The sequence below is a fragment of the Gossypium hirsutum genome, chromosome D02, assembly GCF_007990345.1.
Source record: "Gossypium hirsutum isolate 1008001.06 chromosome D02, Gossypium_hirsutum_v2.1, whole genome shotgun sequence".
NCBI classification, from domain to species: domain Eukaryota; kingdom Viridiplantae; phylum Streptophyta; class Magnoliopsida; order Malvales; family Malvaceae; genus Gossypium; species Gossypium hirsutum.
In genome coordinates, this window is record NC_053438.1 from 7228227 (window position 1) to 7243594 (window position 15368).

At 30.4% G+C, this 15368-nt stretch overlaps 2 protein-coding genes across 2 annotated transcripts; one reads left to right on the plus strand and one right to left on the minus strand.

The window, feature by feature from the left end:
- Positions 1 to 2303: 2303 nt before the first annotated feature.
- Positions 2304 to 2913, plus strand: LOC121214486 (protein RALF-like 33). Its single transcript, XM_041088200.1, has one exon. The coding sequence runs from the start codon at positions 2397 to 2399 to the stop codon at positions 2775 to 2777; it is 381 nt and encodes a 126-aa protein (XP_040944134.1). The 5' UTR covers positions 2304 to 2396; the 3' UTR covers positions 2778 to 2913.
- Positions 2914 to 8291: 5378 nt separating this feature from the next.
- LOC121202998 (heat shock factor-binding protein) lies at positions 8292 to 11077 on the minus strand. The gene is made up of 6 exons (XM_041088201.1): positions 10913 to 11077; positions 10461 to 10786; positions 9621 to 9674; positions 9368 to 9391; positions 9223 to 9265; positions 8292 to 8706 (listed from the first exon to the last, which is right to left on the minus strand). Exons 2-6 carry the CDS (start codon positions 10461 to 10463, stop codon positions 8576 to 8578), a joined length of 255 nt encoding a protein of 84 aa, XP_040944135.1. The 5' UTR covers positions 10464 to 10786; positions 10913 to 11077; the 3' UTR covers positions 8292 to 8575.
- Positions 11078 to 15368: the final 4291 nt, after the last annotated feature.

The window sequence follows — 15368 nt, forward strand, 5'->3', positions numbered from 1 at the left end:
ATAGTATGCTCCATAAATTTCAATCTTGCCCCTCATCCTCATTAGTATTATATATAACTAGCGTTTATCTATACCAAACAAATAATTATTAAAGAAGTGGAAAGGGTATTTTATATTATTCTAAAGTTTTGGATCTAATTTTTTTATTTAATGAAAATACTGTGTACGGCCTCGAGGCGGCAGTCTTCCATAAGCAAGTGTCATTTTCGTCTTCAGCAAGGTGCGATCTTAATTTTAGTAGCAAGTGAACAATCTTACGCCGCCAAGTACCAATAAAATAAGACCAATTCCAATCCCCATTTGCAAAAAAACAAAGGCCACGGGGAATGTAATAATTTATGATTTTAAGTCGGAGACGATTGCCTCCATCCTACTCTCGAAAGTAACATTTGCATATGTATATTCGGAGTGGCATGACTAAATTTAATAAATTTGTGTTTTATTAGAAGATTCACTGTTGGATTCTCCCAAATTTTCAACGAATATGACCATCCTGTTGTTTTTTTTTTTTTTGGTTCACTATTATTATTTATAAGACGGAAGTGACTTTGCGTGCTCTATGCCACCTCAGGATTTCATCATTCATAAGATTAATTTCCATTTTGGTTTCCTTCCTACCTAGGTCATATGAAAACTTTAGCAATTTTGTATTTTATAAAAAATTCAGTAAAAGGGATAGCCATAAATCTCGAATACATATCACATTACCAACAAAACAAATAATCTGTCACATTCCATTATTCAAAAGGGAATATGTTAGATTCAAATAAATTATCCTTTTTAAAAAACAAGAGATACTCAAATTATCTATCCAAAATAATATAAATTATTATAGTAATAAGATGAAAATTTACTTTTATCAAACAACATAATTATATTAATATTTACTAATTTACCAAATAATTTTATTAAAAAATAGCATTATGGAGATCCCTAAATAACAAGTCTTATTGTATTTTGTTCCTATTTTCTTTATAAAAAAAAAAGGTAAATTGGTCTTTGTAGGTTAGATCAAAGAGTAAATCTATTCCTTTTGTTAAAAATTCTATTCATTTCTACAGTTAAAATTCCTTTTGGCCGTATTTTTATATTTTTACAAATTAATAAAAAATTTTCTATAATAAAATTTCAAACGAAGATCAATTTTATAAATTTAAATCAAAATTTATGTTTTTATATAAAATTTTAACAAATATATTTATCGGAGATTTTTTTTTTACCCACAATATAAAATTTCTTGATATTTAAACAATTAAAAATTAATTGAACTCATAAAAATTGTTAAAGTTTCAAAAATATTTATTTTTAGAATAAATTGAGAGGGAAAGATGGAAAGTGTCTCTTTTGCAGTTATATCAAAATTCAATAATTATGGTAAAGATTTAATTTTGTTGGTTGGGCCCAAATCTTAATTTTTATCATTTGATTTTATTAAGTATGAAGCCCAAAGGAGTAATGAGCTAGTAAACTCTTTTAAGCTTATAGGCTTAAGCAAGTTTCATTTGGGCTACTCAATTACTTCACATTGTGTTAAATTATATAATTTTTTAAACTTTCATCCTCGTTTTATAGTTTACTTTCGAAATTTTTGGTTGTTGTTCCTAACAATGTTATTTATAAATATTAAATTTGCATTTTCACTTAGATTTCTACTAAAGGTGAGTTTGGATGGGCAGTGCATTTACCCATGATTAGTGTAAAAACAGTAATAGCGATGAGATTAGATACTATAGCGTGAGATAAAAAGTAAGCTAAACATACTGCATCATACCGTCGCTCCAAACCCACACTAAGTTAACAGCAAGAATAACTAAAATATTTAATTTGAAACGTTAGGTACTTAAATCAAAAAATTAATAATTGGGTGACGAAAATAGAACAAAATAAATAGCAGTGTGACTGTTTTTATATTTTACTCTTTAAATACAAGCAACCAACAAAAGACTAAAACCCTATCATATGGTAATAGAGAAAACTGAGGTATCACATTTAGTATGGCCAGTACAACACTTAAATTCCTAATGCTTCAACGTTTACCATTAATTGATAATCGATTTTGAATCGAATTAATTAATAATTAAAATTTAAAAAAATTATTAACCAACCTCCTATTGAATTAAATTTAACTACTAATTAATTAATCGAATTAAGTCGATTCAATCAATTAATTCAATTTTAATCCGAATCTAATTCCCAATAGTACAGCGTTTGTGAAAACCGTCCAAGTCTGGTTAAAGAAAATAACTGTTTTTCTTAAATTACAAATAAACTCGAAATTAAAGTGGCAGAATCGCAAATACATCCAAACATCAGTGGCTTTCTCTGACTTGTAATCACATATAATCCTAAATCCACTCCCTCCTGCAACAGAAATACAAATCTAAGAAACCTCAAAAATGGGAAGCTCTAGAATCTCCTTCACTTTCCTCGCCATTTCCACCATCCTGGCCGTCCACGTGGCGCTCTCGTCTTCGTTTCCCACTCTCGACGCCGTCGGTGGCCATTTTCTCCCGATTAAATCGGAATGCAGCGGATCCAACGCCGAGTGCCTGATGCTAAGCGGGGAGGAATCTTCGGACTTCGATGCTGAGTTCGCCATGGAGTCCGAGATCAGCAGGCGCATTTTAGCCAGGACTCGCTACATTAGCTACGGTGCGTTGAGGAGGAACACGGTGCCATGCTCGCGACGTGGCGCGTCCTACTATAACTGCCGGCCGGGAGCTCAGGCTAATCCTTACTCACGCGGGTGCAGTAGAATTACGCGCTGTCGGCGTTAGATTTATTATTTATTTTTAAATTATCCTTCTAATTAAAAAAAGATTTGTTGCCTCTCTATTTCTAAAAATGTAATTTATTTTCATCTTTATTTTTTTCTTATATTTGAATAATTCAATCGTGTGTATTGCTTGCTGATGCGATTGTTGTTTTCAAATATTTTTCCAAAATTTTGTGTTATATATATATTGTAATAGCCCGATTTTAGGCTTAGTCGGAACAGTGGTTTCGGGACCACAAATCCGACGAAAAAAAAAATGTAATGGCTTGAATTTTCAGAGGTGTCGGAACGGTGATTCGAGATCACTAAATTCGACAAATGGGTAGAAAATATTATTAATTTAGTAAGTATAAGTTAAATATGAAGTTAGGAAAATTTTTGAAATAGTGAATAGTGCACTAGAAATAAATATTAAAATAATTAGAATCGAAATGAGGTATCAAGACCTCGGGGATTTTAAACTGAGCCATAAATATTTTTATAAATATTCATGGAGTGTTAAAAAGTTAGTATTAAAGTTTCGTTAAGAAATTTTAAAGTTCCGATAATTAATTGAACAAAAAGGACTAAATTGTAACAAATGCAAAATTTTGGGAAATGATTAAATAGCTTAAATGATAAAAGGAAGAGGGCTTTAAAGGCAAATAGACCCAAGGTCTATTTGGGCTGGACGGCAGAGGCATGAAATCAGCAAGAAAGTAAGGAGAATTAAGGGCAAAATTGGAAAATTGCAAAATTTGCTTAATAAAGTTAGGACCCAAGTGGAATTATCGAGATTTCTCTTCATTTTTCTGAATTCTCATCAGCTAAAACACCATGGAAGGGCTTCTTCAAGCTGGTTCTTCATATTTTATTACAAGTAAGTTCAATTCTTGACTATTTCTTGAAATTTTTGTATTTTTATGACTTTTACAACTAGGCCCACTTGTTAAATCCATTAGTTTTTGATTTTATGAAAGAAGTTGAAAGTTGATATGAATATGTGCTGGAAGTATATGATGATTTAGCATGAAATTAGAGCTTTAAATTGTTCATATGCTGATTTTATTGAAAGAATTGAATAGAAAGTGAATGTTTGGGACCTAATAGTAAAAGAGTTTGAAGATAGAGTTATATGTGGAAATTCTGAATTTCAATAGTTGTGTAACAACTTATAATGTCTAGTAAAGTACTAATTGAGAAAATTAGATTAATTGAGGGGTTAATTGAGAAAGGACCGAATTGTATAAACTGTGAAATTTGGGGCAAAATGGAAATCAACATTTTGCACTAAAGCAGTTTTGGACAGCAGCAGTAGTGTAACTTTGAAAAATCACCAAAAATTGTAGAGATTGAATTAGAGGATGAATAAAATATGAAACTAAAGCTTATTGAGTCTAGTTTCTTATAAAAGAAATGATGTGAGCAATGGAATTGTAAATCATGAGATATAATAGATTTTGTGAGACAAGGTCAGAATGAATTCGGGTTCCCCTGTTCTGACTTTGGAAAATCATTAAAAATTGTACAAAAATGATTATGAGTTATAGTTTATATGGTTAGAATCCTTAATGAGTCTATTTTTAGAAGAAACAAGCTAAAACATCATCCGAATTCTGTACAATGAGATAATTAATTTTTAGTGAAGAGTGGTTGGAACTGTCAGACAGCGAAACAGGGGAAACTTTAAAGAATAAACTGTATTATTTGGCTGAACCAAAAATTATGAAAATTTTATGGTATGAAGATATGTGAGTCTAGTTTCAGGGAAAATTAACGGATCTTAATTTGGATCTCTGTAGCTCCGGATAAAAATAATTTAGTGACTCTGACTCGGATAAACTGCTTTGAATATACATGTTAGTGAATATTGAAATTATGGTTAATGTTGTTTAAGTGTGTTATACACATTAAGGATGTGGAATGGAGAGGAGGAGGAGGAAAATTGGGAAATATATGAATGATTCGTGTATAAATGGTCATATGTTTGATTATAACTCATAAACGATGAAATATGAATGATGCTTATTTTTGTGCATTATTGGTCATGGTTTAAGCTCATGTGTGAAAATAAAGTTTCATAGTATGTGTGTATGGTATATTCAGTATATGATTTGGCATGAAATAATACCATGAATGGTTTATGAATTAACACATGTTGGTAAGCCTGATATATGAATAAATGATCAAATTGAGCGGAACGCCGGATTTGAGTACTTCTGATCAAGTGACAAAGTGATAAGTGGTAGCTTTAGCTACACTTATCTGATCAAGTGACAAGTGGAAAGTGATAAGTAATAGCTTCGGCTATACTTATCTGATCAAGTGACAAGTGGAAAGTGATAAGTAATAGCTTCGGCTATACTTATCTGATCAAGTGACAAAGTGATAAGTGGTAGCTTTAGCTACACTTATCTGATCAAGTGACAAGTGGAAAGTGATAAGTAATAGCTTCGGCTATACTTATCTGATCAAGTGACAAAGTGATAAGTGATAGCTTCGGCTACACTTATCTGATCAAGTGACAAGTGAAAAGTGATAAGTGATAGCTTTAGCTACACTTATCTGATCAAGAAACAAAGTGATAAGTGGCTACACTTATCTGATCAAGAAACAAAGTGATAGGTGGCTACACTTATCTGATCAGGGACAAGTGATAAGTGATCATACGTAAGATCATAGTTATACTATGGCAAAGTGAAAGTGAAGTACTCAATTTTCCGTGACCGTTCCCTAATTTGATTAAGGATGGTAAGTGACAAATGGGCCCAAAAGAATTAAAGTAAATGGATAAGTGGTAGTGTATTTATATCAGGACGATGTTGTTATTCAAACTAAAGTGATATTTTCATTGCTAAATTGAGAATTTCATAAATGTGTTATTGAATGGTATAATCAATAAACATTGAGTTAAATGGTAAATACGTATTAGTTTTGAATTTGATGTCATTGAATTGCACGTGAATTAAATGGAAATTGCTAGTGATATGATTTAAATTATGAGCATGAGAAATTGCGAATTGAATGAAATGGAAATGAAGCATTAAATTGCATGAGTATGTATCGGGTCTCGCGGGCCCTAATTATTATGATTATAATATTTTGAGGATATATTGGGAAAAGTTATAGAAACATGTTAATTATTTTGAAAGTTTTAATTTTGATGAAATTTTATAACTCGGTTAAATACGTTTACAAGTGTATGTGTTTTGGTAATGCCTCGTACCCTATTCCGGTGTTGGATACGGGTAAGGGGTGTTACATATATAGAAGTGTCAGAATAAAGATGAATTATGATTACATTGATAATGTGTTGTAGTTAAATCCTACTTTATTTTATTTTTCTTTTATTTCTTTTTTATTTCTTTTCTAGTTTTTTTCTTTTAAATGAACAAAAATCAATTTGCTGATTTAATTTAAATAATTTAAGTATAGAAATTTATTATTAAATAAGTAATAAATTTAAGTTTTTTTAAAATTAAAAAATATATTATATTAAAACAAAGTAACAAATATGTCGGCAAGGCTATGTGTGGGGGGAAATTAAACCCTAAATATTAATCTTAAATCTTAAAAATTAAATCCTAACCTTACATTTACTCAAAACAAAAATAAGGGATAAATATTGAAGCAATAGGCAAAGCTAGAAAACTTTTTTTAGAGACTAAAATTAAACTGTAATTTTTACAATAATAAAAATATAATTTTTAAAAAATTAAATCAAAATTTTATCATTTTAGGGGGTTAAAGTGTAATTTTATCTTTACTAAATTAAAATTTTAGAGAGAAAAATTTTCAATTTTAGGGGGCTGGCAGGGATTCGCCCCTATACATAAACTTTGATGTAATATGTAATGTCAAATATAAAATTTTATTTTGTGAAATTTTCAGAAATCATTAATAATTATTATTGAACTAACGTCATTTTACACTGATATATTATAAATATAAATAATTATATTAATTATAAAATTAATACATGTATCAATTTCTTTTAATGTCTACAATTAAATCAAAATCAAAATTTTATGTGTATATATGAATCACAATTCAAGTTTCATATGTATAATGGTACAAAACCGAAATTCGTGTATTAAAGGGTAAATTGAACCAAGTTATAAATTTAATATTTATCCTTAAAAAAAGTATCATAATATTTATTAATTTCAAATATTTATGGGAGTTGTACAATTAGTTGATGAGAGAAAAAAAAAGATATTTTATTTGTACAGTTCTTAGATATGAATTTTCAGATTTTTTTAGATTGATTTTTGTGGCACTGAATTTCTTCTCTGGAGATTTCAGACAACAAATGGCCCAGAAAAAAAAAAGAGTAAAATTTGTTGTTGAAAAATAGTTGGATAGTTGGATACAATAAATTAGTCCCACCTTCATTTAAAGCCTTCATGTTTAGGTTTAATCATGGTAAGTTATATTGTATTGCTTTGCTGCATACAAAATAAAGGCAATAAAAATTTGTGTGTTTTTTTTTTTTAATTTCAAGTTTTACTACGTGTAATTACTATGTATGGATTTTTAATCTCATCAAGTGTACCTCATATATGAATTTTATCTAATTTTTCAATCGTAAATAAAATATTAAGATAAATTTGAATGATACGAAAGTGCAATACAAACATGATAGTTGTAGTTGTTGAAGGAAAATTAATTTGTTGAGAGTAAAGGAACCAAATTAGTATTAACTGAATTAATTGAACTTTTTAATCCTTTAACCGTTAATCGAACTAAAATTTATATTTTTCTTTTTTTTGGTTAAAACAAGTATAAACATATCAAAAAAAAATAAACTACATAAAATTTGTATTATTAATTTTTAAGTTCAGTTAATTCGATTAATTACACAATTTTAAACCGAATTAACCGATAACTAAACTTTCAAAAAAATTATTAACCGACCGATTAACCGAATTAGATCGATTCAGTCAATTAATTCAATTTTAACCGAAATTTGAACACCCATTGTCGTGAGAAGCCTGTAAAATAAACCCTCAACGGGTTGGTAAATCCATCAAAAGCCCAAATGCTTAAATGCTTAAAGAAATGATAGGTACACGGAGCAGAAGTATCGCATTGGATGCCCGAGAAGAAGAACGATGCAAAATTGTAAAGGAACCAAGTACTCCCACCTGTAATTGGGCATATCCTTAACTTTATGGCAACACAACTAAATTTGCACCCCAAATGTCTTAGTCATATTTACAGGTATGTATGGAAAGAGAAAAAAAATAAAGAGAAAACAAGCAAATACACAGATAAAGAGCAAGGAAAATCAGGACCACATTTGCAACACTATAATGCCGAAGTGTTTTTTTGTGCTTAGTTGAGCCAAAGCAAAATGCATTAATCTAATTAAGCTATTGGTGAGTAGAATGACCTAAAGAGTAATGACATCCCTCGAAAACGAACCTATCTTGCAAACTAGTACTATTTTCTATCTAGATAGATTGCTTCAGAAATCCGTGACCCTTGAATACTCATGTCGGACATAGCTATTACAGTCTTCAAATATGCAATAGATTAAAAAGCCTAATCATGGCCTTAAAGTTCTGTTTAAAGAATAAGATGCATGTTGCTGATGGTTTTCAACATTCAACAAAAGGATGAGTTACAAATATAAGCGTAGTCTATGAAAATAGCAACTAGAGGAGGCTTGAATTACAAATATAAGGTATATTTTTTTGTTCCAAAAATTTAAATGCTAGTATACTACGGATTTTCCATATGAGAAAAGCCAGGGACTGAAGGAAATAGAGTCTAGAATTACTGGCTTTAGATGCCGAATTTCCTTAAGCTATTGCATTAGGATTCATTGGGTGACTTGGAATCATCCGCAGGAGGAACTGGAGGAGAAGAGTTCTCTGCACCCATCTCTGCTTTGAGATCATTGATGCTTTGTTCTAGCTCATCTATCCTGCTGCCCATCTCATCGAGTTCATCGAAGTCAAGGAAATAAAGAAAATGTTTACAGGTGGAATGCAGTTTTATTTTGTTTGGAACAGAAATATATATGTTAAATTTTTCTAACACTATTATGTATTTGGAAAGTCCTCGGAGGATCATATCCCAAACCCATGCTCGGGTAGGCATTGGATAAGGATGTCTAACATGGGTCTTCAATAAAAATGAAAAGTCAATGTTAGCATAATTTGGTAGCACCTACGAAACAAGGACAAGTGAAATCAAAATTCGGAACCCCCCCATAGCTAGTTCCCCCCACAATACAAATCCAACCTAAGAACAGACTAAAACCCTGGTAGAAAACTAAGGACCCTCCATTTTTGCATATTGCAAAGCAAGTTTAAGACCTAGCCAGCCTCCCATAAAAGAATCCCAAAATCAACAAAACAACAATTCTATGATGTAATAGAAAAAAACGAAGCAATTCATCTCTTCGAGGTTAAGTTTTCTAAGTATTATGCTGTGATCAGATAATACGAAAAGGATATTCTTCGTGATGATGGAATCAGACATTGTTTGGAACCTTGATTGCTGCAACATGAAAGCATATAGCAAACTTAGCTACATCTGCCTAAAATTCATTGTTCTTTAACTCCATACAGAATCTCAAATCAATTGAAAATAAGAACTCACCATCTGTTGAAGTAAATTCTGGACCTGCAAAAAGAAGAGAGAGACTAAATTCAGTAAAAGCTGGATGAAAGTCATTTAAACTATAAAACCATCGTCTTTAAGATGGTCCAACAGTTTCAAGTGCAATGTTTGGTAAATCTCCCTAAAAGCATAGTTAATATCATTTGGTCCAAATAACCATGAAGAGAAGGAATAATCTATAATCTAAATTTATTAGTGACATATAAAAGTGCTAGAGAATAGAGGAACTCACGAAAAGTGCCATATCCGTAGTGTCCTGTTTTGAATCTACAGAATCATTCCCATCCTGAAAATAAATCATGCAACAGTTTCAAGTACAATCCTTCTAATCTAACTTAAGAAGCAAACCTTTCTTAAATGAATGTAAAGTTCAAGCCAAAAAGGCAAAAACCAGTCAATGAATTAATTAGAGCCTAGACTTTAGTCATTCTAATATACCAAAGCCCAAATCAATGTGACACAAAAAACACTTAAAAAGCATAATAGCTATATTTAACAAATTTTGTTTTCAGCAATAGGTTATTGCATTCTAGTTCCACTAACAAGCCAAAGACAAGAAACATATAGTTCAAATTGGTCAGTTTTCAAATAGTTAAAACTTTTGAATATAATACTCGAATTAATTTTCCAGTTTCCAAACATTTCTCAGCAACCAAACAGGACTTTGAATTTCACAGTTATTGCAGTTTTCAGTAATAGATTAAGAGTTTATGGCATTCTTAACCCCATTGATAAGCCGAATATAAGAAACATATCGTCGAAATACTTCAAAACTGATTGATTCGTATAATCTAATACTTACATTAACTTTCCAAGCATTTTCTCAACAACCAAATAAAACTTTCAGCAACTTCTAAATTACGATTCAGAAGTAAAATAAAAGAAAAGACAAAAAAAAAAAGATATTCTAATATGGTTGCCTCGTACAGAAAGAACAGATCAGATCCACTAACAGGAAATCAAATCCCTAATAAAATACTCATCGATAGAGATTCAGAAATATAATGAAACAAATTAGATATAAATAAAAAATAAGAAAAATAATAATTGAATAATCAAAACTGAAAATTACCATTATCGAGTATTAGAATTTTCGCTGGTTAGCAGTGGAGAAGATGAAGGGAAATGGCTAAGTTTACAAAAGTTTAAAGACAGCGAATGGTAAAAAAACAAAACAAAAAAAGACAGCGAGAGCGATCAGCGATGGAAGACAAAATTCCCTTCTGGGTTGGGCTTCTACTTAAAATTTGGGGTAAATTTTGTTGGAGGTCACCTTAAATAGAGTTGTTTCTGTTTTGATCTCTCTAAATTTTTTTAATCAATTTAATTACTTCTGTTAGAAAAATTAATCAAAATGGTCACTCAGCGGTTAAACCCTTAATGAATTACTGACTGGGCCTGCAAAAAAGGAAAATTTAATCTATTAGTCCCTTTAAAAATTTACAAAATTTTAGTTAACATCATTTCTATACACGCAAAGTTTTAATTTTTTATGCTTAGACAAAAGAAAAGGCAGTGATTTACCATAGCTCTGCCCTTTATGATGTCATCGCCGTCTCCTCTCTGTCGTCTTTCACCCGAATAAGAAAAATTCGTCATGGTTTCCAAACATCAACAGTGGAGGAAGAAGAAGGTACTGAACTGATGATTATGTTTTTGCGGGCGAAAACCATGATGGAGTTTTCTTGTTCGAGTGAAAGATGATAGAGAGGAGAGGTGCCAACGTCATAAAGGCGGAGCTAGGGTAAATCGTCACCTTTTCCTTTGCCTAAGCATAAAAAATTAAAACTTCACGGTATAACAATGGTGTTAATTGAAATCTTATAATTTTTAAAGGGTCTAAAAGATTATTTTTTTTCCTTTTTTTGCTAGCCCAATCAACAGTCCGTTAAGGATTTAATAACTGAGTGATCATTTTGATCATTTTTTTTAATAATAGTGACTAAATTGATAAAAAGAAATTTAGAATGATCTCTAATATAGTTTACCTTAAAAAATATTAAAACCATCCTGCTCGGATCAATTTTACTGTTTAAAAATAATTTTATAAATTTTAAAATTAAATTTAAATAATTTTTTAGTTCCCATTTCAACAGACAAGTCAACCTTGAATATAGAATATTTTTTGAAATCAAAACTAAATTCAATCGGAGTCGTGAACTTCCTATTTTTAATCCTTGCTTTGAAATTGAAAAATTGTGCTTAAATTTCGCTATATTCCCAAATTATGATCTAGATTTTAAATCGAAGTCTAAACATCAAAATATTCTAATTTAACTTTTAAAGTATTGGCATTTTATCAACCAAATTCTTCCAACATCATCTTGAGCCTTGATTAAAATATGTGTATACATGTTACATGGACAACATAGATTTGATGGGTTAATAAAACAAAAATGGTCATTAAATTTTAGGAGGACTACTTTTTAAAAAGTTAACCATACAATAAGTACAAACATATTTAAAGACTGGTCCGCGTATTGTAGATATGATCCACATTAGATTCTAGCTAGCATCTGTCACTCAAGTTGATTGTTAGGCCGACATAAATGCCTGAATGATACAACATTGATACTTCAAATATTAAAATATTTTGATGTTTGAAGACTAATTCAAAATATGAGCCGTGGTTTAAGGATTAATTTAAAATCCAAGGGTCTATGTAGTATGTACAACATAAACACCATCATACTTGTATATGAATAATCCAAACTCATTAAAATTCATCTATTTTTTTCAAATTGTGGAATGGTCGGAAGGAAATTTTTATATACACATTTTCATAATTTTTTGTATGGTTATTATTTTAATAATTCAACCGTCATATTTAATATTTTTTTCATATAAATCATGCTTATCAAGTTCAAAGTAAATTAAAATTTTCTAACTACTTACATGTAATGCAAATAGAGGTGATCATGGGTCGGGCCGTGTTTGGGTCGGGCCCAGACAAAATTTTAGGCCATTTTCTAGGCCCGGCCCAAAATATGGACCTAAAATGCCCGGCCCGAAAGAAAATTGCTAAGCCCGAGCCCGGCCCAGCCCATATTAAATTTTACAACACCAAAAAAGTATATATTTAATATATATTTGATTAAAAAGTATATTTGATTAAAAATAAAAATATATATATTTAATATATAATTCGGGCTAGGCCCAGGCAAAAAAAGTTTTACCCGAGCCCGACCCGTTTTCTAAACGGGCCTCATTTTTTTGCCCAAACTCATATTTTGAGCCTATATTTGTATCTGAACCCTCCCATTTTTCGGGCGGGCCATTGGGCCGGGCCGAGTAGCCCAACCTACTATCACCTCTAAATGCAAATACATTTATATTGATAATGCAATGATTAGATTATTATAATATTACTTATATAAAACAATTACGAAAATATATAAATTTACTTTAGTTTTGCCTGGTATGAATCCTTAATTTACTATTTATATTTAATTGTTGCAAATTAATTATTACATTTTCTAATTTAATTTTTTATATCTTTAACGTCCATTTTACAATTTATATTTGAAATTTATGACTTCATATCTTAATAATGTCGTTTTTAAGATTCAAACTCATATTCTCTCGTTGAAACTGTAATGTACCTCACTATTAATCCAATACTTATTGGTACATTTTTCTAATTTAACCAAAGGTTTAACATATATTTCTAAGAAAATAAATAACATATTTAATCTAGATAAGTATATGCTAGATCTAATCATGGGTCGAGCCACTCACCCATGCCTGAAGGTCCGTCCAAAAAATGGGAGGACTTGGACAAAAATATAAGCCTGAAAAATAAGTTTGAACAAAAAATAAGGTTCATTTTCTAAACGGGTCGAGCCTTGGGTAAGATTTTTTTGGCCTGAGCTCAACTCGAATTTGCCTAAATTTTTTTCACTGTTGTTTTAATGTTGTTTGTTGTCATTTTGATGCTGTTTTGCTATCATTTTGTTATTATATTGCTACTATTTTATTGTTATTGTTTGGATATTATATAACTCTTGTTTTATTATTAATTTTACTACTATTTTAGAGGCATTTGCTTGTTAAGTTGTAACTATTTTAGTGTTATTTAAATATAAAGATTTTTTAATGTATTTTTAATTTGTTGAGAATCATTTATTTTAATATTTTTAGTATATTGGATGTATTATATATATATATTTAAACTTATTTTTATATCAATAATAATATAAAAAATTAATATGGACTGGCTAGGTCGGACTCGAGTTTAGCATTTTTTATCTGGATCAAGATTAGATAAAATTTTAGGCCCATTTTTTGGGCTAGGCCGAGCCCAAGCCTAGAAAACAGGCATAAATTTTTGTATTGGTCCAGCCCGGCCCATAGTTAGGTCAAGTATATGTTTATGTCTTTGCATTTTACAAATTTTTTAAGGTTAATTATTAGGTTCAATTTTGTTTAATTATTATTGGGAAATATTAGGAGTTTAGTACCAATAAAGGCCCATTTCTGAAATTATTTATGGAAATGAGTCATTTCTAAAAATAATATTGGGTATGGACCAAAAACTCAAAAACGCGTTACTGTAGATGCGTTTTCAGGGGATAACCCAGAAAAACGCTTCCACATCACTGTTTTTTTTCCTTGTGTTAGGCAAAAGCGCTTTGACGTGGACGCACTTTACTAAAAAGCACTGACGAGGACGTGTTTTTGGCCGTGTTTTCCCCCAACGGTCACCTCCAATGGCCATTTAAAAACTTGACCATTGGGCCTCCAACGGTCAAGAAAAAAAAAGTATAAACCCCCAACTTATTTCTTCACACCAAATTTTATTATTCTTCCAAATTTTTCTCTAAAATTTTCAAAAAAAGCTCTTAAAGCTCTCTAATTTTTTTTATTTTTGTCTAAATTATTATTATTATATAATTTCTAAAAAATTTGATCGTGTTATCAATGACCTAATTCGTCTTGATGAAAAACATATCACTGCCAACCAAATGGAAATGGTAAGGGTTAATTCTATTTTTTATAATTTAATTAAACCCTAAACAATTAAAAACCTAATACCCTAATTTAAATTTTCCTAAACCTTAATCAAACCCTAAACCTAGTCCCTAACTAGCAAATAACCCACTGGGGATTACACGGCCAAAAGCGCGTCCACGTCAGAACACTTTTGCCTGACACAAGAAAAAAAGCGCTGACGTGGAAGCGTTTTTCTGGGTTATCCCCTGAAAACGTCAGTGCGTTTTTGAGTTTTTGGTCCATAACCGTGATTATTTTTAAGAACGGCCCATTTCCATAAATAATTTTGAAAATGGGCTTTTATTGGTACTAAACCCAAATATTAGTTAGTTTTAATAAATAATTAGTTATTTACTAAACTAATATATGAAAATGCAACTTGTTGGTACAAGAAAGTGGTGTGGAGGAGGATGTGGTAAAATTCAAGAATAGTTCACCCTATTTTGATGGAGAATCGTATTGTGTAGGTGATGAAGATAATAAAATAGTAAACGAGAGAGACGGAAGAAAGGGAAGGAAAAGAAAGAGCTATAAAAAGGTTGGGGTGATGAGTGAGTATAGCAATACGGATGAATGAACATTTTCCCTAATACAGGGTTTATATAAAGTTGATTTTGTGGGACACATGATTGTCTCCGGCCTTGTTAATTAAGTAATGTGACATCGTTTAGGTTATGAAATGTGTGAGTGATAAATGATCATTGTTTTCTCGTAATAGATAGGTTTTATAAGACAGTTGGCTCACATTTTATTCAAATTCTACTAAAATAATATTCGTAGAGAAATCATATAGACGGAACTTAGTGGGCATGAATCATGGTGTTGCGGTGAAGGTCATCTAATGGCGAAACTCGTATGCATAACATAATTAATGATTTTTTTCAATTTATAAAAATATTAATGCATAAAATGTATTGATATTATTTAAAATAATATTGAAATTTATTGGAGATTTAGATATTTTCTCGAAACAATAATTTTAGAAATA